This window comes from Ictidomys tridecemlineatus, chromosome 14 (genome assembly GCF_052094955.1).
Source record: "Ictidomys tridecemlineatus isolate mIctTri1 chromosome 14, mIctTri1.hap1, whole genome shotgun sequence".
NCBI lineage: Eukaryota > Metazoa > Chordata > Mammalia > Rodentia > Sciuridae > Ictidomys > Ictidomys tridecemlineatus.
Window position 1 is genome coordinate 32,771,703 of NC_135490.1, and position 23,587 is coordinate 32,795,289.

A 23,587-nucleotide genomic window follows, 5' to 3' on the forward strand; every position below is an offset into this window, starting at 1 on the left:
AGAGGCAGTGAAAGAAGAGTTTGCTCCGGAGAGATGGTAGGTGGGTGTGTTAGTTTTCTGTTATTGTAACAAAACATCTGAGATAATCAGCATAAAGAGAGGAAAGATTTGGGCTGGGACTGTAACCCAGTGGTGGAGCGCTGGCTTGACACATGTGAGACATTGGATTAGATAGATCCTCAGCACCACATAAAAATAAATAAAATGAAGGTATCATGTCCATCTGCACTAAAAAATAAATAAAATTAAAGGTTTATTTTAGCTCACAGTTTTGTTCAGTTGGCCCATTACTTTTGTGCCAAAGCAGCACATCATGGTGGGAACACATGGCAAAGAAAGCCCCACCTCATGGCTAGAAGAAAAAGTGACAGACTGGTCACCTGGCCAGTTGCTGGAGGAGACACCGGCAGTGCTCAGCTCATGGAAAGAGATATGTATTGGTTTCTGATGCTTCATGGATTTTGAAAGGGTCATGTGGACAATAGAGAATGTGTGCCTTTCCACTGACCTTACAATCTAAAGCTCCCCGAAGACATCTGCTGCTCCAGCCCCAGTGCCATTCAATCTCTCTCTTCCTGTATACCTGTTCCTGCAGCAGGACCCAAGGCCAGGGTCCCACAGTGTCCTTCAAGGTCACACCCCGATGACCTGAGAACTCCCACTAGGCTTCAACTCTAAAGATCCCACCACTTCCCAATAGCTTTTAACCTCAGGACTTTGGGAACTTTCCAGATCCCAACTTTAGCAGTGGGAAACCGTTTCACTGCTGGAACATGGGGGGAGAGCAAGGGGACCCACAGAAAATGAGCCTGGAGGTGAGACATAATATTAATGCCCAAATGGTTTGGAATTAAAAATACAGACAAGAACCTTTGAAGGATTATAAGTAAGCGTGTGACATCACTTTTACATTTTAGAAACCTGACTGGTGGGTCCAGTGATGACCTTCTTTTTGTCAACCAAGTTCCAAACACCACACAAGCCACGTGCAGCCAAACCAGGGCTTGATTGCTGCTGAAAGTGGCAGGAGCCCTGCACAGACCCACACCTCCACAGCTGGCAAACGTGGCCCAGGGCCTTGGGTCGTGCTGCAGGAGCAGGTGTACAGGAAGAGAGGGATTGAACAGCACTGGGGCTGGAGCAGCAGATGTCTTCAGGGAGCTTTAGATTCTAAGGTCAGTGGAAAAGCACACATTCTCTATTGTCCACATGACCCTTTCAAAATCCCTGAAGCATCAGAAACCAATACACATCTCTTTCCATGAGCTGAGCACTGCCGGTGTCTCCTCCAGCAATGGGCCAGGTGGCCAGTCTGTGTTCTCAGCACAAAACGAAGTCTTTGACATGGTTTGGGATCTTGCAGGATGGATAGCCACTGAATTATAAGGCAGTAGAATCAGCTGTGAGAGGACAATGGGAACAACTTCCTGGGAAAGAGCCACCTCCCCGCCAACCCCTTAGGAGCACTCTGGGCATGTGCCACCAGCAGGATCCACCCTTTCTCCTAACAGGGCCCAGGTGTCTTTGGCATATCAGTAAAGGCAAAGGGATTCTGCTGCCAAATGCAATTTTATGTGATTAAAAGAAAACTTATAGTTGAAGAGGCCAAGGCAAGAGGATTGCTTGAACCCGGGTGTTCAAGGTCTGCCTGGGCAACACAGTGAAGATACTTACTGTCTCAAATAAATAAATAGATAGATAGATAGATAGATAGATAGATAGATAGATAGATAGATAGATAGATAGAGTGAGTCCTACCATTTATTTGGTTTTTAAAATATTTCTTATCCTGCTAAAAAGTAATTCTCACTACTAATACTACTAAGCTTATTAATAAGGGCACAATACCTCATTACCTTTATAACCCCCAGGGCACAATGCCTTGCACCTTACATATGTTCAAGAGATATTTGTGTAGTAAATGGATCAGATGGATCCTTCTAAGTGATAATAAAAGTGTACTTAGAATGTAGCATTATAGACGCCGTGCCCCTGGCCAGTTGCCTTTCATAACAGTGATGACACTGACCGTCCTTGTGTGTCTGCACACAGCTGGTGAACTCCTAGCAGAAGCAAAGTCAACCACTTGCCTGTAGCTGGGTAGGAAATATCATGGAAGCTCTTGGGTTGGCAAATAAGAGCATTCTATTTCTCAAGGTGGTCAATGTCGACATCTTTGGGGTTTCAGGATAACACCGGAAATCAAGGAGCAGAGCAAAGTGTTCACAGTGGGGTAGGGATGGTGATGTTTCTTTTCTTCATTCTGATTGTAATTTCTAATTTTTTACTACAAAGAGTGTAGGATTCACCTAAGAAGCAAAGAAAAAAGCAGATGTGCTGGACTAAATCTTCTTTTGTCAGATCACAGTAGGTAACAGTGATCCAGTGCCTCCTGCGGACTGGGCAGTTCTGAGGCCTTTCTCGTGGATCAGGGTCGCAGAGGCATTTGCTGACCTTCAGAGTCTCAGCCTACCCTCCTGGAGCACAGAGCTGCCTGCCCCGGCCCCTGGCTCTGCTCTTAGCTGAATTGTCCTAAGAACAGCCTCTGGGTTGGGCCCACTCGGGGAGCTTATTCTAGCTTGCCTTTGGGGCTCTGCCTCCTGTGGTGCGCCAGCAAATGTTTATCAGAAGTTCCAAGGTTGTGAGAGCCCTAAATCGTTGTCACCCATCTTTATGATCTGACAAAACGGCCTTTGCCAGTTTCCATGGTGTAGACGCCCCACCACAGCCAACTTCAGACCACAGTGAAGCGCCTGAAGGTGGAGTTAGGATAAGGTGTGCAGTAGTCCACCATGACACAGTACTTTTGTCGTATAGATATGATGTGAATAATTTCCCAAGCCTCAATCATGAAGTAAAATGAAGCAAAATAATTAGGAAGTGATAGGTTTTGAGTATTAATAAGTACATTGGTTCTTAATATTATTTAATGATAAGTTTATATAATTTAATATTTAATGATAGCTGTCTTAAGTAACTGACCCTCAACATTTCCCAGGCCATGTGAGACAGCTCCAGCACAGGACTGTGACAACCCCGGGCGCTCTGACTCATCTTCTCTCCAGGGAGCTGGGGGCAGCATGGGGCAGATTGATAAGCTTCTCCAATAATTCTCAAACACACCAAAGTTGGACCTTGGCGAACTAGACCTTTGGCTTCTCTGCCTGCAGCCCAGATCTGAGACCCGTCAGCTCCCTTAGCCAACCTAGCAGGCAGCACTGAAGCCCAGACTATGGAGGTGGAGGACTGCTGGTCTGGATTTTGCCAACTCCTGCCAACCTCTTGATGTTTGCTGTTTTGCTTTAGACTCTCCAAAGCACAGATGCAGATGTGGTCCCTTATGGGTTTCATTTCCAGTCCTTCTGATACTACCAGCTTGCCTTAAAAGCTTAGGACATTAATGATAAAGGGGAACACACACACACACACACACACACACACACACACACACACACATGAGTTTTACAATTCATAACATTTATCAATTACTTGAATTGATTAGTTTGATTTTTGTATTTGACAGTCTATTAGTTAAGTGTCCCCGGAGCTTTCATCAAAGTGTTTTGGAGAAAGAAAAATGAGAGAGAAAAGGAAAGGACCCAGTTTTTGCCTATTGAAGAAGAAAAAAATAAGCGGGGTCTGGTGGCACATGCCTGTAATCCCAGTGACTTGGGAAGCTGAGGAAGGAGGATTACAAATTTGAGGCCAGCCTCAGCAACTGAAACAAGTTTCTGTCTCAAATTTAAAAAATAAAAAATAGGACTGGAGATGAAAGCATCTCTGAGTTCCATCTCCAGTACCAAAATAGTAGTAGTAATAATAACCAAATCAAATATAAAAATACAACATGCAAGATCGAGAAACCGTAAGAAAAAATAGATGACCTAATATTGCTCTTCAGACTTTCACCCACAGGTCTGGGTCTTCAATTTTGCAGCCAGTGGCTTCCTACAGCAGAAGCTTCGGAGAGCCCCACCAGGGGGTTACTCCAGGTAGTCTGACATGTTTTGCTCAGGACATCGCAGGGACAAACAGAGAGCATGAATGACAGGAGGGGTGCAGCCCAGCAGAGCTTCTGGGAGGAGTGTGGGGGCCTTTCTGGAAGACTTTACTGTTTCTGTCTTCCAGCTCCCTGCACAGACGGTGGGTATCTGGGCATCCCGGGATGTGTTGCCCGCACAGTTACTCTGCTATGAGTGATCCAGGGTTGCCAGTCCAATTCAAAAGGAAGGTGAACCCTAGTCAGTGTGACTGTGTCCTCCTTGCGTGTGACCATGGATGTCCAGCAGCAGGTAGGAAAGCCCTTTCTCTTGGCTGGGTGTGTGGGCGTGGGTGTTCCCAGCCATGGAGGTATCTGTCTCCTGAGGCCTCAGCTAAGATTTACTCCAAACTTTGAAAGGACGAAGGCTTAAGGAATAACGTGAGACTGCAGCTTCCGATAGTGAAGGGAACATCGTGTTGCATCTACCTGTAGGATGGAGAGTCGGAACAAAGCAGAATAATTAAGAGCCAATATTAATTGAGCACTTAGTGCTGGCTGAGCCTTGGGTTAAGAGCTTTAGGTGTGTTATCTTATCTATCCTCACAAGAGCCCTATCAAGTAGGCACTATCATTATCTCCATTGAACAGATAAGGAATCTGAGGCTAAATAAGCCAATTAGCTTCCCAAAGGATAGAGCAGAGAATCAAGCCCAGGCCTATCACATACTAAAGCCTGGACCTTCATCTTTGTTTGTATGTGGTGCTGAGGATCGAACCCGGGCCACACGCATGCCAGGCCAGAGTGCTACCACTTGCGCCACATCCCCAGCCCCTGCCTCTCTTCTTTTTCTTAAAGATTTACTTGCTGCCCCTGGGCATTCACTCATTGCAGTGACTCCCCTTTGGACAGAGTCAGAACCCTCAAGGCGTCCTTCACTGGTGGCTGCTGGCTGGAGGGAAGCCTGTGCTGGATCAGCGGTGGTTAAGTCAGAAGCTGCAGCAGCGAAAGGGCTATGTGGGGAGTGTTATGGGAACTGGCTAAGCTAGGGACACAGTCTCCACCCACTACGTAAATAGAAATGCAAAGCCCTCTCTCTCAGGATTAGCTAGGTTCTTTTCTTTGTAAATCCTTTCTAAATATTAATCTAATCTCCCAACACTCTGGCTAATTTCCAGTTAGCAGATGGGAAAATCATCACAAACAAGGCTGGAGTGACAGCGTTTGGCACGCACTCTTGAAGAGGTGGGTGTCTAAAGACCGCTGGGATCCCAGAAGCAATGGACACTGCAGACATCCCAATGACTTCGTTCTCTAGGAGGCTGAGGCCTTGACTGGTGTTGAGGCCGAGCCCCAGCTGATTCAGAGTCCAGGGCTCTTTGCAGTCTTTCAAGATGCTCTTCCACAGCCCCAGCCACCAGAAGACTTGTCTTTTGCCCCAAGAGGGAGATTAAACCCCAAGCAAACGTTAGCCAAGCACCTTCCACGTTCCAGAAACTATGCTGGCACCTGGGGAAAAAGGGATGAGGTGAGGTAGGAGCAAGTGACTACAGGTGGCAAGGACAGGAGCAAGGGCAGGGCCACCCAATCTAGGACCATTGTGGGGAAGCCCTAGATTCCTTCCCAAGAGAGCTCTGCTCTTACTTTCCAGAATGTATGAAAGAAAACATTGGCCTAAGGTCTTGGATTGTGCCAGTGTCTACCAGTTGAGAACTGAAGATTTTTCTGGGAACTAAAAGTAAATTTGGAATTTGCACCATTGCCCATGTGAGGTTGGCACTAGGCTGTTGGATCCATCACTAGGTTCTCTAGGGAGCACCACTTCCATAGATTGCAATCGAAATGCTACCACCTAGAACTGAGCAGCCCCAAGACCAATGCAGCCCCAAGTCAATGCTATTCTTCCTCTTTAAACAGAAAGACCAACTGCAGAAAATCTAACTGAAATCGTTCACTCATTCAACAAGTGTTTCTTGAGCATCTACTGCCAGCCACAGGGTAAGGTGCTACGCATACAGCAGTGAACAAAGCAGCCATGGTCCGTGCCTTGGTGGAGCAAAGAGTCTGATAGATTTTGGATGGAAACACATCTTCAATGCCCAAAGGAAACCATCTATGGGAAAGAAAGAAAGTGAGTATCTAGAAGCATCCATGTCCATCCTGGGGGCCTGGGTGCCAGTACTCCCAGCCTGGGGGGTCACTATACTCAGATATTGGCGGGCGCCCCCTAGAGGCAGAGGAGGGAACTCCTGAGCCAGAGTAGTGGGAGCTCTGCTTCCTTCACACCAGACCCCACAAAGGGCATGGAACAATTCCAGAGCCTTTCTGGGCTCCCATCTAAGCACATATTGTGTCCCAGAGGTTTGAGAGCCAGCCCGGGGCTCAGGAGGATGTGAAGTTCCCCACAAGGCAGCACCCAGCTGGAGTTCAGGTGGCCAAAGGGTCAGTTTGGGGAGGGAGCAGGGCCCTGGGTCTCCCCACTATGGAGCACCAGCTGCTGCCAGGTGGCCTGTGTCTGTGAACACAAGGGCTCTTTGTTCTCTCAACAGGTTGGTCCATTCCTGAAAACAGTGTGCTGCGGAGGGCTGAGGGAGGCTTTCCTCCTACAGTCCCCTGCAAAGGAGATGGTGGGACCAGTGGTGCTTTCTGTCATGGCCTCCTCTTTCACAAACCTCTTGTCATCTGTAACACACCTGCTTCTGGCTCAGAGGCTGTTACCCAGAGCCACAGACCTCCTGACTACAGGGCGGAGTGGGAGCAGCAAGCCCACCCAGCCCAGTCCTGCCCACAGGACAAAATTGTCCAAAGGGGACACTATTCCACCCACTTAATGTAGAGGAGCCTTTGAAAAACCCCATTCATATCATAAAATGGTCTTATTTCAGATGAACACATGGCTCTTCCACACCCAAGAGGATAAGACTTTTCCTGAATCAAAAATTGATTAAAGGGACAGGGATAAGATTGGGCTCTATGATCAAAAAGACCCGGGTTCAAATCCTGCTCTGCTACTTAACAGCTATGTGACCTTCAGCAACTTAACTTCCTACCTTCTGGTCCATAAAAGAGAGGTGATAAAAATGCATCAGCATTCACCAGCTGTCTAAGAAGACTGAGGATAATGCACAGAAGTCTCACAGCACACGGCACACTCAATAAATAAATGCCTATTTTTATTTTGTGTTTTGTCATTGAAATCCACCTTCAGAGGATGATGCAAAACTGCCTTGCTCCTAGGTTTTTGTCTTGTGCCTGGCTGAATTAGACATCCCTTTCCAAAGTCTTGTAACACTGGATTCTTCTAAAATTAAAATTGGGGTTTGTGCCATCGGAAGGGATTGGCGGACAGGCTTGGCTCTGCTGTCTGCAGGTGAAACCCGTCCTCTCTCCTCAGACACGAGTGAATGACTCACCCCCACCCCAACCCCGGGCCACCCCTCCCTCGCTCCGTGCCATCCGTGGCAGTTTTGTGTTGCCGTGTCACTGGCCTTCAGACGAAAAGGATCAGATACCCTGGTCATCCACCGTGGTTCCTGTGGCCACCAGCACACCTGTCCAACCTGGGACTGTGCTTGGAGGCTGGAACCAGAATCAGCGCTTCTTGCCAAGTTTCCTTCAGATCCTGCTGTGGGAGAAGGGCTGTCGATATTATCAGGACAGAGCTTCCCATCAGCCTTCACCAGAAGGAAAATTACATTTCTAAGAGGAGAAAAGTCCATGAAGGGGATTGCAAACGTGAAATGCTTTGCACCTGCTGCTGAATCTTCACCCATCCCTGCTCCCCTCCACCCATCTGTCCATCCAGCCCTGCCTGCATGAAGGCGTCCCTCCCTGTGTGGAGCGCCTGTACCAGCATCCCTAACCCCAAAATCTGAAATGCGAAATGCTCCAAAACCTGACCTCGTATGACAAGTCACAGTCAAGATGAAGGTGCAATAAAAATGTTGTATACAATTACCTTCAAGCTGGGTATAAATGAAACATAAGAGAATTTCATGTTTAGACCCCGGTCCCGCGTCCATGGTCTGCCCAGCAAATATTCCAAAATCCAAAGAAATTCAAAATGCACCACACTTCTGGTCCCAAGCATTTGGATAAGGATACTCCCGAAATACGTGTGTCAGATACACGCGGCACAGTGATTAGAGAGGGAGAAGAGAGGGCCTCGCTGGTAGGTAACTCGCACACCATTCAGGGAGCCCGGCACAGAGGCCATCACAATGCAGTGTGATGGTGCGTGTGTGGGTGGGGGAGACGCCACACCAGCCGAGAGCAGGTGTCCCAGGCAGCACAGCCAGTGAGGTCCACGGGTGGTGGTGGTTCGTGTCTCTGTAAAGAGAGGAGGAGATAAGCAAGCCAGGAAAAAGGAACAGCGCGTGCGAGGCCTGGATCCCAGGCTGAGGCTGGCAGCAGCCACAAGGGGAGGTCTGGGCTTAGGGCCTCTTCACATGGACCCCTTGTCCAACTGTGTGAGGCTTATGGATCCTTTTTTCAGAATAATGTTTTTAAATGCATAAGACAAAATACACAGGAGGAAAAATGGTTATACTGAAATATTATGATCAAAATATTTTTAAAACAGTAATGAATGCTTCCCCCCGCCCTCCACCCCAGTACTGGGGATTGCACCCAGGGGCATGCTACTCCTGAGCTACATCCCTAACCCTTCTTATTGTTTATTTTGAGACAGGGTCTTGCTAAACTGCCCAGGCTGGCCTCCAACTTGAGATCCTCTTGCTTCAGCCTCCCAAGTATTACAGGTACGTGATACTGTACCAGGATAATGAATGTCTTCCTTACTAACACTTAAATGACAATATGGAGCTAAGTCTCCAAGTACTATAATTTTTTAGTGGTGATAAGTGTAAATATTTTAAGACATATGCAACAACTCCCATTTAATATGAAAATATTTGTAGTGTCCATTGGTGCCAAACTACCCATACTACTACACCACATGGCTCACGGCTCACATACACAATTAAAGGAATTCTAAATTTCAATTCAAAATCAGTAGAAAGTGTAAGTGTTTCCCCATTTCCCATTTCCCATCCGCTTTCTTGGAGTTCCTAAATAAATGTCTAGCCCTTGCTGGCTTTGGTCCCCCTGCCCTGCCTCCTCCAATCTCTCTCTCCCTCTCTCCACAACCCAAAACCAGATCAGTGAGGGTCATTGACCTTCTCTAATAAAATGTGAGCTTCCTGTGGTTGGGATTGTGTCTCTCCTTTCACCTCATCTCCAGAGCCTCCAAAATAAATCTCAGCACCTTCGGTGCTCTGTACATGTTTGTTGACTGAATGTAAGTTTGTTGACTTAGTCTTACTACACTAAGGATTTTAGGCTTTGGAAAGGGGTTTGGAGGTGGGAAGTTGGAGAGCTTTCAGAGTTTGTGTGATAACGTTATGGTTCATTTTATCCATTCATTCAGTCGATCTTTACCAAGAACTTACTAGATGAAAGGCATTGTAGACGATCTCACAAAGATGATCAGATATGAGGCTGGAGTTGTGGCTCAGTGGTAGAGCACTTGCCTAGCACATTGGGGGCACTGGGTTCAATCCTTAGCACCATATATAAATAAATAAAGTTATTATGTCTATCTACTGCTAAAATTATATATATATATAAAGATGGACAGATATGGACAGATATGATCTCCTTGAGTTTGGTGTACAGCCCACAAGTTACACTTCTAATTAATTTAATATATGTGCAATAAGAGCTGTGAATATTCTAGACAGTGGGATGTGACCTTTTTTTTAAAGACAGTAAAACAATCTTACAGGGAAAGACAAGACATCCACTTAATACCTAATACACAAAATGTCATATTACTGAAGATGGTGGATGGCTTAGGCCAGGGCAGATTAGAGGAGACACATCAAAGGGAAGAGAGAGCCAGCTATGGAAAAGGAAGAAATAGATTGACTTCGAGAGAGAGAAGAAATCTCATAGAGCAAGTAGCATTTGGGTTCAGCCCAGGAAGTTGGCAGGATCTGAATAAAATTATTTTTGAATGGTTTATGTCTTGCCAGTAGAGAATGGTCCCAGTTGAGAATTCTGTGCCTTACCCTTTGATTTTTCCTTGTTAAAGGTCCAGCTCAAACTGTCCGGCACTGTGTGTAAGTCTTCCTTACCTGAATTTAATCTCACACGTCTTCAGTGTTTGATTAGACTGGGAAAGCAATCGTGGCCCATTGCATAATTCTAAATTTAGTTTTGCAAGGGTGGCAATGTGAACCTTTCAAACACTTCCATCATCCTTGTAATAAAGAAAAGGTAAATATATTTCATTTCACTTGAGGAACTCATGCAACAACTAATTGAATCCTTGATAACAATGGAGAAAACTAGAGTTTTCTATAGGAGGAGGAAGAAGAGGAGGAGAAGAAAAATTTCTTGGCACATTTTAATGCTTGCTGTAGAAAAAAATAAAAGTGCTTTCAAAGAAATAAGTAAAAGATATTTAGGAACCAGGAACTTAATTTAAGGTCAAGGTGATATTACCAAAATGAGATAAAGTGTTAATGTGTCAGTAATTTGAAGGTCAAAAGAACCAGAGAAGAATGGTCTTTGAATTACAAGTGTATGTATGAGAGAAGTGTTTCTTAAACAGGAACTTACAGGGAAATAATTTTTTTAATCCTTTCAGAATATGCTGGGAATCCCTGTGTGAGAAAACACTGACTCAAGAAATTTAAAGTTTTGGGCCAGGGTTGTGGCGCAGGGGTAGAGCTGCTCGCCTAGCATGCATGAGGCACTGGATTCGATCCCTTGCACCACATAAAAATAAAAACAAATAAAATAAAGGTATTATGTCCACCAACAACTAAAAAAATTTTTAAAAATTTAAAATTTTTAATGAAAATATCAAGTGTAAATTACCACTGTAACTTCTTTTTACAATTGCTACTTTAAAAAGAATTATTGCTAAGATAAAAATATAAAATTAAAACCTTGCAGATGTCTAGACATCTCTGATTCTCAGCATGAGGAGCTTCGTGTTTTAGAAAAATGAAAATTAAAAAGGATTTCTAGTTGCCTGAGAAATAGTAGTTGCTGTCATCCGTAATTATGTGACATATTGAAAAAAATATTTTAATTATATGCGGCTAAACCTTATGGTAGAGAAAAATAATAAAGTATTCTATTTTTACTTTTAATTTATTGTTTATATCTCACTTAACCTACTCCTCGAAGGAATCTGTAGTTGGCCAAGACAATTATAAACCCTGCAAAACATTGTTGCAAGAATTTTTTGGTTTGATGGATTTATCTGTTCTCACTGATTTAAATTTCCTTTCTTAGAACAAAGTTCTGACAGATCGTTTTTACTTCTAGGTTCAGTTGCATAAAGGGATCCTGAGGTCATTGGAACAAAAGACTATAAAGCCTGGAAAAATAGATTTGAAATGATTCTAGTTTTACTAAAGCTGAATGATAACTGTAGAGCTGGTTGCCTGCCAGATTCCAGAACTTTTTTTTTTTTTTTCCCCCACTTGAGAGAGTCAGCCTCCTGTATCTTTCTGGAATAAAAATAACCGGAGGACTGGCCTGTCCTAGATATCTCACAAACACCTGGTTCATCCCTGGATTCCTACAAACCAGTGCCTTGGTGGCCACTGTAAGGACCAAGGTTAATTAATTCACCTTCTCTTCCTCACGTCTATCCATCTGTTCTTTAAGCAAATTGAGGCACGCACCATGCCCTGTACTGGGAGATACCAAGAAACCTGACCCAGAAAGGGAGATCAGAATGAGCTTCCTGGAAAAGATAAATATTGAAATTACAGGTTTTAGCCAGAAGAATGAGATGGGGGAGACATTCAGGCAGAAGATGCAGCAGGCCTGGAGGCTGAGAGGCAAGAACGCTCCTGGGAATCTGTAACTCTCGGTAAGGATCGCCTTAGGCTGATGCCTGGGAGTCTCCACTGTCAAGACCACGCTGGAAACCTGAAGCGGTCTCCTGTCGGGGGCCACCCAACTGGGAATACTCAGGGTTAAATAAACCTCCATTTGCACAGAACTCCTGGACTCTGGCATCCCCAGGGTGTGTGCAGGTGAGTGGGCGGGAATTGTTCGAGGTAAAGGAGCTGCTGTTGTAGGGGCTTAGCCTCAGCACACATGGCAGGTGGACATGTCTCTTTGCAAGTGGGGAGAAGCTGGAGCAGAGCCACCTCCCAGCTCTTGTGTGGTTTCCCAGAGGATCCCCGACAATGACAGAAATGTCACTTAGAAAAATCTCCCACCTATTAAGCTAGCACACCTTTAAAAAAATAAATAAAAAGTGTAATATTTGCAGGACTTTAAGGAAATAAGCATATTCATATGCTACTGGTGACTTTTTAAAAATTTTTAAATTTGTTTTAATTAGTTATGCATGACAGTAGAATTCATTTATGCACTTTGATATATTACATATAGATGGGACATCATTTCTAATTTTTCTGATTGTACATGTTCTGATTGTACGTGTTTGATCATGCAGTCATATATATATATAAACAATGTCTGTTTCATTCTAATATCCTTCCTCTCCCCATTTTCTCTCCTCTCCCTTCCCTTCACTCCCTTCTACCTAATCTAACTATTTTTCCCTAGTTCCTACCCTCCTTATTATTAGCATCCTTATATTAGAGAAAACATTTGGCCTTTGATTTTGGGGGATTGGCTTATTTCACTTAGCATGATATTCTCCAACTCCATCCATTTACCGGCAAATACCATAATTTCATTCTTCTTTAAAGCTGAGTAATATTCCATTGATGCTGGTGGGTCTTTATTGTAGTTTTTCTTTCTTTGTTGAGAAAAATCAGATGATATGTAACAAGAATTCCAGAACCATTTGGATTAGTGGTTCTACTTTGGGGAATTCTATGAGAAAATAATTCTGAAGAAAAAAAATCTAACAGGTACCGATATATACACAGTGGCTGCAATTTAACACTGTATAAAACTGAAAAGAAACCAGAAACACACAGAGGAAATGGCTGAGTAAATTATGGAGTGATGTGAAATACTTTATGGTAATTGCAAATGACTAGTACGTGGATGATCTCATTACAAGGAGCTCTGAAAGTTTTAAGGAATAATCTAATGCTAAAGCAGCATGCACCTGCTGAGTGTAACTATTTTTTAAAAGTACATAAGTGCTCCAAACATGGCAAGTTCACCTTCGTTAGATCCTTTCTTGGTGTAGTCGTTCAAGTTTGTCATTTGCACAGCTCACTTTTTTTTTTAAATATGCTTTTTAATTCGCTTAGTTTTAGGTGGACACATTATCTTTATAAAAGTAGACGTGTGTCTATTTCAGGACAGTGACCCCAAGCAGAGGAGCCCTGTGGACATGGCTAGGGATGGCTGCTGTCTTAACATCTGCTTATGATGTCACCTGTCTGTCACGTCACGTGGGCACACCTCCCTCAGACAGAATGTGTGCTCTTTGCTTGAGCAGCCTAATGCAAAGCCAGAAGTTTGGCTGGATTTTGCTTCACATGTTACCCAGCAGAATTGACAAGAGGGAGGAAGAATATATCTGTTTGATTTAGAATGCAAATATGTCCTCCTCTCCTCTGGCTGCCTGGCATTTGCTGTGCCAGAATATAAAGGAGTTATACACAAGGAAGTAAATGAGCAGCAATCCATTTTTTTCTGAAGGGGTGGGAGTACTGGAGATTGAACCCAGGGGCACTTAACCACTGAGCCACATCCCCAGTCCTTTTTAATTTTTTTTTTTAATTTTGAGACAGGGTCTCTCTGAGTTGCTTAGGGCCTCACTAAGTTGCTGAGTCTGGCTTTGAACTTGTGATCCTCCTGCCTCAGCCTCCCATGCCACTGGAATTACAGGTGTGCACCACCATTCTCAGTAGCAATCTAATCTTTAGAAGATTTAGAGTGTAACAAGCAAGAAGTTCATGAGCAACAATGCTGGTGCAAACTGGGGATTTGGGAAAACAGCCAACACTAATTCTTCTTCCTCCATGACATTAGATTTAAATCCAAAGATGATTGTGTGTGTGTGTGTGTGTTACTAGGGATTGCTGCTGATGTTTGTGGTAAATGTACAAGTGGTGATTATTCTGAAGCATCTTAAGAAACTGGAGAAAGCCATCCTTAGTGTTTTTGTTCATTCTTTTGATTCTTGTTTCTCCTCTAGGCTGGATTCAGAGGTGGAGATCCAGTGCCCTGTGGTGGTCCACCATCTTACCGGGAACCTTCACCAGTTTTCTTATTGCCCAAAACCTTCTTTGTACCAGAGACAACTTTTTGATGCTAATGTAATTAAGCTTTATAAGCCCATTCCAAAGCCCAGGAGGGACCCTCACAATTTGCTTACATGGCCATGCTATTTTGTAAAATATGCACGAATAGGATACCTACACTACAATCGGCTCAGACCACTGCCTCTTCCCTCCCTGCAGGGGCCTTCATCACCCACCCTCTTAGGGTGGTGAGCATCAGAGTATCTCCTTTTGGGGGCTCTAATTGAAGAGAAATCAAGTTGGGCATCGTTTGCTTAAGATTAGTGGAAATGCATGTGCATTTCTGTTGTTGTCACGTGCAGGGATGTCGGTAGTTACTACAGCATACAAGGTTCCTTGGGATCCTCCATAACCCAAAGAGCTGAGTCCCCCATGACTCCATATGACCTGAAGATGCAGAGCCAGAGGTCCAATGGCAAGATGAATGACCTATGGGGCTGGCACCAGGAATACGTAGACAGTGTGTGGATAAACAAAGTGGGAAATGTCTATGGCCAGAAACTGCTCTGTGGGAAATCCTTCCAGTCTTCAGATACACAAAATCACAAGCAGAGGATTCCGTTCTCATTAACACCTTACCAAGGGGAAGGTCTCCCCTGTTTGAAATAGCGTTCACAATCGTAGTCCACTGTTATAAATGCACCATATTTTTTTTTATGGAAATCAAGTGAAATAGAGTTTATCAAAATTCCTGTGTTTGAGGGCACAAATCTCTAGCAGCACTTCTAACAGAAAATACGTGTAGTTGTGCAATCTATGCATCCGAAGTATCATATCAAGTCTTGGCGTATTTGACGCATCTTTTGTCCTGATGAAGTCTGGCAGTTCCAGATAAAACCGACTGCAAAATTGTTGTAACACAGAGAAATAACCTGAAGAAATAAATATTTCCAGTGACAAAACTGTACATATTCATCCAAACGTCAGTGGACTGTACTTTGCAGAAGAGTTATTTGATTTCACATCTATGCGGTGCAAGACAACAAAGCTATTTCAAATTCACTCATTGTTCACGAGGGTAGCTTAATACTGCATTTCTTTGCTTAAAGTAGACTCCTAAAAGCGTGCCTGCTTCAGGCCCCCCAAAAGCCTGGATCTGCCTCTGCTAGGTTCTCATGTCTTGAAAGAAAACATAAACCCCCCAAATAAATGGAAAGAGCACATTTTTTATTTAAAAAAAAAAAAAGCAAAACAGAAAAAAAAGATATGCTTATTTGTAAGCGCTAGGAGTATTCCTACACAATTAAAGTGGAAGTCAGGTGTATCTGAAGTGCATTTTCTTTCCCTAATTCTTTCACTCATCCCTGTTACTGGCCTGGCCCTGTGATTATCTAAGTTTGTGATCTCAACGTCAAAAATTGTATAGGTCTGACTCCAAGACACACAGCAGCCAAGGACAGTTAGATGGGACGTGTGTGAGCTTATGGCAACTGCTGATTTATGCAGAAGCAAGGGATGAATAACTTGCTGAGTGGAACAGAAGCCCTCTTATCAGACAAGATCAGCAGTGGTAGCTATTTATTTAATGGAAACAGTCTCTTACTTTGGGGATCATGAAAAATGACCTTAACTCATACTATTTTACTTTCAAAGACATAAACATACATTTGCCCACTAATCTTGTGCTGCGAGGCCAGGCCTGTCCTTGGAGGATGGGTTCTCAGGCTGGAGCATTGCTCTGTCTTTCGTGCAGCAACCACACCTGAACGCAGCACCTGCCGTTCCCATTCCAGGCTTCTCTAAAGTGGAGGGAAAAACGGAGGGCCCTGGAGCAGAATACGTCAACATTCTAATGACTTTCCCTTCTCCCTTTACCATGGTCTCACCAATGCCTAATGTGAGAGTGATTTTGAGATACTCACCTTTATCTAGTTTTTCTAAAGCGTTCAGATGCATCTCCACGTAAACAACTCCCTATTTCCACTCATATTTAATTGGTTCATATGATGTTTATCTAAATTACAAATCAATACCAAAGAACAGTATCATAAGCAGGTGTGGAAACAAACACCATTGACTCCACACAAGTGCACAACTCCTCTGGGGGCAGCAAAGCGCCAGGGAGCAGCCCCCAGCTGTCCAGGACAGGTTTGGGGAAGGACTGGAGTGTCCCATGACAGGGCTGGTGGGCTGTGGCAGAGCAGGCCGATTAGCTTTTTCATTAGGGGACAAAGTGGGAATCCAAAAAATCTGAACTCTAATTAGGCTCTTTCCTAATGGTGGGGACTTTGGGGAAGGCTTCTCACTTCTCTGGTCCTCTCACCGGCTGCACCCATCCTTAGTGCTGCAAGAAGACCCGCACGACTGTGCTTCCTACTTCAACTGAGTAATAGGAGCAATGAGAAGAGAACTGTACACACGCCAGTACCACACCCACTCACTTCTGTGCATGCCTGCCTGGCTTCTGTGAACGCACAGTATCTGTGCTCTTCCCTCTTGGGGGCATGTTGGCACTGTCGCTGCCCCTTCTTAGCCAACCCCTGGCCCCAGCACCAGATCCCATCCCCTCTAGCAGTTCTCTCTCTGTGTGTCGGCCTGTCTGTCTGTCTCTCTCTCTCTCCCTCCCTCCCTCTCTGGCATCAAGGTGCCAAGGGGAATGTGAAAGTGTGTCTAATTCTCAGGGGAATGCGAATTAAAATCACAGTGACATATCACCTTGTACCTGTTAGGATGGCTATTAACACAGGGAGGAGAGGCAAGTGTTAGGGAGGGTATGGCCAACAGTGTGTACACTGTGGGAATGGAAATTGGTCCCGCCGCTATGGAAAAACAGTATGGTGGTTTCTCAAAAAAACTTAAAAACAGAACCTCCAGATGATATTGAGCACCTTTTCATAGACCTGTGGGTCATTTGCATATTTTATCTGGAAAAGTATCTATTCAGGCACTTTGCCTATTTTAAAATCAGGTTGTTTTCTTGCTCTGGAGTTGTGAGTTCTTTAAATATTTTGGATATTGACTCATAAGCAGATGTATGATTTTCAAATATCTTTGCCTGTCCCATTCATAGGTTGCCTCTTCCTTTTGTCAATTGTTTGCTCTCTGTGCAGAAGCATTTAGTTTGATGTAGTCCCACTTATTTATTTTTGCTTTGTCACCCATGCTTTGGGAGTCACATCCAAAAAATCATTGCCAACACCAACTTCATTGAGGATTTCTCCCCCCTGTTTCCTTCTAGGGATTCATTTCAGATTAATATGAAATCTTTCTTGAATCCATTTCATATTAATATACAATTTATATGAAACCACATAAGACCCCAAATAGCCAAAGCAATCTTTTTAAAATTTATTTTTAGTTGTAGATGGACACAATACTTTTATTTTGTTTATTTATTTTTTTATGTGTGCTGAGAATCGAACCATTGCCTCCCACATGCTAGATGAGCGCTCTACCACTGAGCTACCACCCCAGCCCATGGCTAAAGCAATCTTGAGAAAGAAGAATAAAGCTGGAAGCCTCATGTGCCCTGATTTCAAACTATATTACAAGGCTTCTGCATTGTACTGCCACAAAATAGACACATAGACCTAGAACCTGTGAAACCCGGGTGTGAGATGAAACTCGATTCTCTGCTTCTGTTGGTGGGTGGAGTCTGTGTAAGCTACAGGCTTCTGCAGCCCAGAAAACCCCTGTTAGTGTCAGCAGCTAATCACAGCAGGAGTCGCCTATGGTATCAACTGCACCAACTTCTCTATGAGTGGCGTGTTGCAGCTCTAACTGGGGGCTATGCTCTCTAGTGTGCAACAGACCCCAGCAGCCCACCTCCATCTTCTTTTTGGGCTCTTGTCTCACAAATTCTGGTCTCACAAGTCTGAGCAGAAGGCAGGAGTGAAAGGAGTAGGATTTATTCAAGTGTGAAGATACAAAGAGAACTGCTGCGGGGGCAAGAGGTGACCCCACAGGGGTTGCTGCCTGAATGTGCTCACCTAGGGGTTTATATAGCTCTTGGATCAACTCTGTTGTTCCAAGTTATGCAATCAGAGTTTGGAAAAGCACTAACACTATTGGTTAACCCTTGAGTCTGAACTTCCGTTCAGGTCTGCCCCACTTCCATTTTCTCTTGCTGTTGGTCAGGAAGCCAGAGGTTGATGTCTCTGGCATGTATGCTGGAGGTTTGGGCTGGGGCATTGTGTGGTGTGGGGTCTGCACAGGCCAAGCGGCCTCAATGAGGTGACAGGTCCATCGGCCCTGGCTTGCCTTGGCCCTGGATGCCTGCCTCAGCCCACGCAGGCGTAGCAGGCTCTGCTCACTACCTGGGCTCCAGCCCTCCCGGGCTGCCACTCAGCTGCTCTGAATAGAAAGACTAAAAATAAACCCATTAAGATCACCTAATCTTTGGTCACCAAGAACACACAATGGGAAATGGTGTTGTGAAAACTGGATATTGACTTACCAAAGAATGAAATTGAACCTTTGTTTTACACCATATACAAAAATAACTCAAAATGGATTAAAGATTTAAATGTCTGGGTATTCGTTGGACTTTCTAGTTTGTCATTTACTGAGCTTTTCAATCACATCTCTTATATGACTTGCTTCTAGTATATGAAACGATCTGAAATATGCTGTATTCTTAGTGCCAATACCAAGGGACCGGAAGTCCTAAGATTCAGGGGCTGGTCCTGTATTTATTGCTTTGTAATTAGGAGGAAGAGTTTAATTGGAAGAAATGTGAGCATCAGAACAGTCAGGAAAGTAACACAGAACTCACTTGGATTCTAAGAGAAAGGGTCAAATATGGAAGAGGAGGCCAATCATGGGGTCGCAGATGAAAGCAGAGCCTCTGGGTAGCTGGACAGATCAGAAGTTCAGTGCCTGGCCCCAAATCCTCTGCTGGTTGGGAAGTTCTCCAAAGGTCAAAAGTCAGGGGGCACCAGAACTTGGAAAGTGCTCAGAATGAGAATGAGGAAAAAAACTGAGATTCCAAAACAAAAAGGAAAAAAAATATTAAAAAGGCAATATTCCCACAATATTTTAATGGGAAAGTGTTCTCCTGAATGACCGTCAAATATCAAATAACTGCTTTCAGGGTTACCAGGTGACCACAGTGATGACGAAGATGGATAATAGGTAAATGTTACTGAAACTCAGGTGCTTGAATCCAGAGTTGTAGGAATGAAAACAGGATCCAGGAAGAATGTAAGCCCAGGCAAAGCATCCTTAGGGACTTCTGCTTGAACCAGAAGTGAGATAGCAAATGGGTGACAGCAGGCATCCCAGACCGAGTCCAGCAAACAGCAAATGGGAATGGCTTTTATGGTATCTCTAGGAGAGGCAGGAACCCGATGTCTCTCTATTTTATTTAAAATTATACTGTTCTTTTTGTATATACATGACAGTGGAGTGTATTTTGACATATTTTACATACATGGAGTATAAGTTATTCTAATTAGGATCCCATTCTTGTGGTTGTACGTGATGTGGAGTTTGGAACCCATTCTCTTGGTGTCTCCACAGGTGGAGATGGGATCTTGGTTGTGCCTGGGCTCTTCTTCATGATGCTTCTTCATGTATCACAGGTCTCGTGGTTACCTGGAATCTCCACCCAGAGATGTGCATCTTCCTGGGCTAATCAGGTCAATGTAACCAGGTGTGACCTCAGTGACCCCTGTGTTGGCCCCTCGCCACTCAGCCCTTGCCCTTATCATCTGGGAAAGTCTCCAATATCCTCATTTTCAGAATTAGGCAGACCCTGCTCTGGCTGGCTTTAGCTGGCAGTTCTACTGACCACATATTCTCCGAAGCTGAGCTGACCTCAGCCTCCTGTCTGTGGTGTGTTCTCTAGCTCACTCCCACAGCCTCAAACGCTGGTCCACTTTTCAAGACCTAATTTTTGGACATGGCTCCTAACACCATAAGATGGAGACCTGGCTTGGCTGCTGTGATTCCTCTTAGAGTTTGTATCCCTTTGTCCTGTGGGGTCTCTGACTGTGCCATAAAGACAGGGTGTATTCATTCCTTAAGGCTGTGTAAAATTATCACAAACAGTGGCTTAAAATAACAGGGAGTAGTCTCTTACAGTTCTCGGGGTCAGAATTCAAAAGCAAAGGGTCATGAGGGCTGTGCTTCCTCTGGAGGTTCTGGGAGGGTGGGGGTTCAGTCCTTATCTTTTCCACCCTCCAGTGGGTGGCCCTGGGGCTCTGTACTGCAAGGTCCCTGGGGCAGTTGGCTATTTCTCCCCTTCAGCCTTTGCATAATTCTCCTGTTACATGTTCCGGTCATCTCCCCAACTCCATGCCTCTTTGGGTCAAGGGTTGTAACAGCTTGGCTGTTGCTTGCTCAAGTTCTTGTCTTGTCTCTTATGGCTCTGGCCTTAACTACAACTATGCCTTAAATATCCTTCTCCACCCTCACGCTTAAGGCCACACTCTAGTTCAATGTGTGGTATGCCATCAAAAATTTATTTAAATTGCATCAGCTAATGTAACTGAACTGAACCCAAGACCTCACACCTGCTTGGCAAAGAGACAAGGGCTCTACCACTGAGCTCGACTCTTAATTAACCAATTTTTTTTAAAAAAATATATTTTTTAGTTGTCAATGGACCTTTATTTTTTTTTATTTATAAGTGGTGCTGAAAATTGAGCCCAGTGCCTCACACATGTTAGGCAAGCGCTCTACCACTGAGCCACAACCCCAGCCCAATTAAACAATTTTTTATTTGGCATCCAGCTGCTTCCAGTTTTTTACTTCTATAAACAATGTCTCCATGAGCATACCTATCGTCAAATCCCTTGACAGAGCCATGATTATTTAAGATAAATTTCCAAAAATGCATTTATTTCTACAAATAATTATTTATGAATAAAGGGTTTAATATTAATGGTTAACATCAGTTGAAAATCATTCAACCATGATTAATAATCTATTAATGATTTAATTCTAGAGTTTTGATGCATAGTAAAAAATTGCTATATTGTATCAACTTACAGTCAGGAGCAGAGAATACCCCTTCCCAGCACCAGGTCTAAGCAACCTTGTCCAGCAAATAAGGAAACTCCAAAGATCCAGTGGTCCTAGGTTTTGTAACTGAATGCAAAGCTGTTCATTATGAATGTGAGGAGAAAAGAAATCTCCTTTCTGAGCAATGATGAGAGCTTTTTGGAGTGGAAAAGCATCTTAAACAAGAGAAAACAGGTGCCACCTCTACTCCAGGGTTATCGAGAACTTGTCTGAAATTCCCTGTAATGAATGGTGTAGGTCAATGACATGGTGATTCCAATTAAGGAATTTTAGTAGCAAGAAGAAGGGGGCTGCTGGCTTGGGTAAGTGAATGGCCATTATTGTGTGAGATGAAAGCAGCTAACCCTGCAGATAGAGAATGCATTGTTTGGAAGAACTGATTAAGAACATGGCTGAAAACGGACATCAGGGTATATGGGAGGACTGTTCTAACCGTAGGGTTTGTGATTTACTCCATGACATTGACCTTATCTTGAGTGAGTTATGATATTTTCTGGGTCTCACCCATGAGCTCTCTCAATGAGTTGACCTCATCATGATAAAATAAGCCGAGTTCAGGTTCATCATCACCATCTATCTGGACAGACAGGAAACATAATAAATGGGCAACTGTGTAATGCTTAGATTTAATCTCATTAAGAGGCCTCTGTGATAAAATTGTGGGAACCGAATTACAGTGAAACAATTCCACAACCCGTTCCGCAGTCTCAGAACCTTCTCCACTATTTAAAGAGCAGTTATGCCTAAAATTAAAATGTGTGCATCGTGAGCAGTTCTGGGCCACAACACTGGGTAGAAGAGAGAAAAGTTGGGGTTAAGGAAAGAGGGTCCTCCTCTGCACTACCACAGGACCTGGGAAGACTCCTTAAAATCCCAGCGAGTTAATTTTTATATTCACAAAATCAAAGGCTCACAGATAGGAAAATTAGCATGCATCTAAGACCCCAAAGAATCAAGCTATGGGAAAGAGAAGATGTTGAAATTAAAAAATGGAGAGGAAAACCTACCACCGTGAAGACTAGCCCCACCCTCAGATATGAGTCCACCTTGAGCTAACCATGAGTCACGGCTCCTTTTTCCTTGTGGCCAACCTTTGCCCCTTCAGTTCCCAAGTCTGTGCATTTTCCTAGTCTTGCCGCCCTCCCTTCCTCTCTTCCTCCCTTTTTTCCTGTCTTCCTGCCTCCCTTTCCTCTTACCTTCCACAGACAGATGCTCACCAAGAACCTACCAAGCCCCAACCACTGTTCTGAGCCACTAGATAGAGCAAAAGACCTGCGGGTTGACCCTGCTGCCCTTTTGCAGAGTTTGATGTTCAACAGCTGTTATCTTTGGGGGGAAACCAAAAGAAAGCCCTGGAATCTGGTTTCCTGCTAGAACTTGGTTGCCAGGTCAGTCGCCTCTTGGATTGGTTCCTCCATTCTGTCATTCATCTTTGTCACCTCTCACTTCATCCTCACTTGGATCTGAGTGATGGGTCCTCAGATCCTGGAAGTTGACAGTTCTAGAGCCACTGATTTGGATGATTTGTGGCTGAGAGACCAGAGCCTGTGGGAGACATCCGTGGCATGTTTCACTGTAGAATGTCTAGACTGGAGGGAGGGAATGTTTTTTCTAAGATGTTTGAGTAGCAGTTAGGACAAGGGGGACTTATTATTTATAATTTAAGACAGTGAATACTCTAATATCTGGCCTTATCATCTACAACTGTTTATCCTCAAAGGGAAAATAATGGACAAGAACTCAATGTAACAAGAGATCAAAGGAGAAGAGCTCCTGCATCACTCTCTGCATCCCACCCACGCCTGAACCCAGCCTGCCCTACAAGTACCATGGACAAGCAAGGGACCAGACCCTCTAATGTGTGTGTGAGACAACAGAACTCAAACTCCTCTCTACTCTCAAGAAATAACATCAAGAAACCAGGCACAGTGGTGCACACCTATAATCCCAGTGGCTTAGGAGGCGGAGGCAAGAGGATCATGAGTTCAAAGCCAGCCTCAGCAACTTAACAAGACCCTAAGCAACTTAGCGAGACCCTGTCTCTAAGTAAAATGTAAAAATGGCTGGGGATGTGGCTCGGGAGTTAAGCACTTTTGGGTTCGATCCCCAGTGCCCCCCGCCCCCGCCAAAAAATAAAGAAAGAAGTTTCCCCATGGTGTATCTATTCATGCATTTATTCACTCAGCCAAGCATGCTGTTTACAAATACAGACTCAGGAGTCCAACTTCCCAGGTGAGACCAACCCTAATACTTACTAGTTGTATGCCCCTCCTTGGAAATGTTGCTCAGACCTTTCATGCCTTCATTTTCTCATCTGTCAAATGAGGGTATTATTAATCCTCACCCCAAAAGGCTTTGGGGAATACCAAGGAAGTAAGA

General features: G+C 44.2%; 1 protein-coding gene across 2 annotated transcripts in view; it reads left to right on the forward strand.

Annotated features, from left to right (window-relative positions):
* The window catches only part of LOC144370325 (uncharacterized), a 33,779-nt gene extending 10,418 nt beyond the window's left edge, over nucleotides 1-23,361 (forward strand). The window contains exons 2-5 of one of the 2 annotated variants that reach the window (XM_078031023.1): nucleotides 4,129-4,292; nucleotides 5,159-5,225; nucleotides 5,898-6,111; nucleotides 6,530-7,937. In XM_078031023.1, coding sequence (XP_077887149.1) covers nucleotides 4,129-4,292; nucleotides 5,159-5,225; nucleotides 5,898-5,925 — 259 coding nt within the window. In that variant the 3' untranslated portion in view covers nucleotides 5,926-6,111; nucleotides 6,530-7,937. Of the gene's footprint in view, nucleotides 1-1,217; nucleotides 6,112-6,529; nucleotides 12,041-14,136 lie in introns of those variants that run through there. The other variant, XR_013430302.1, reaches the window with a different exon arrangement.
* Nucleotides 23,362-23,587: the final 226 nt, after the last annotated feature.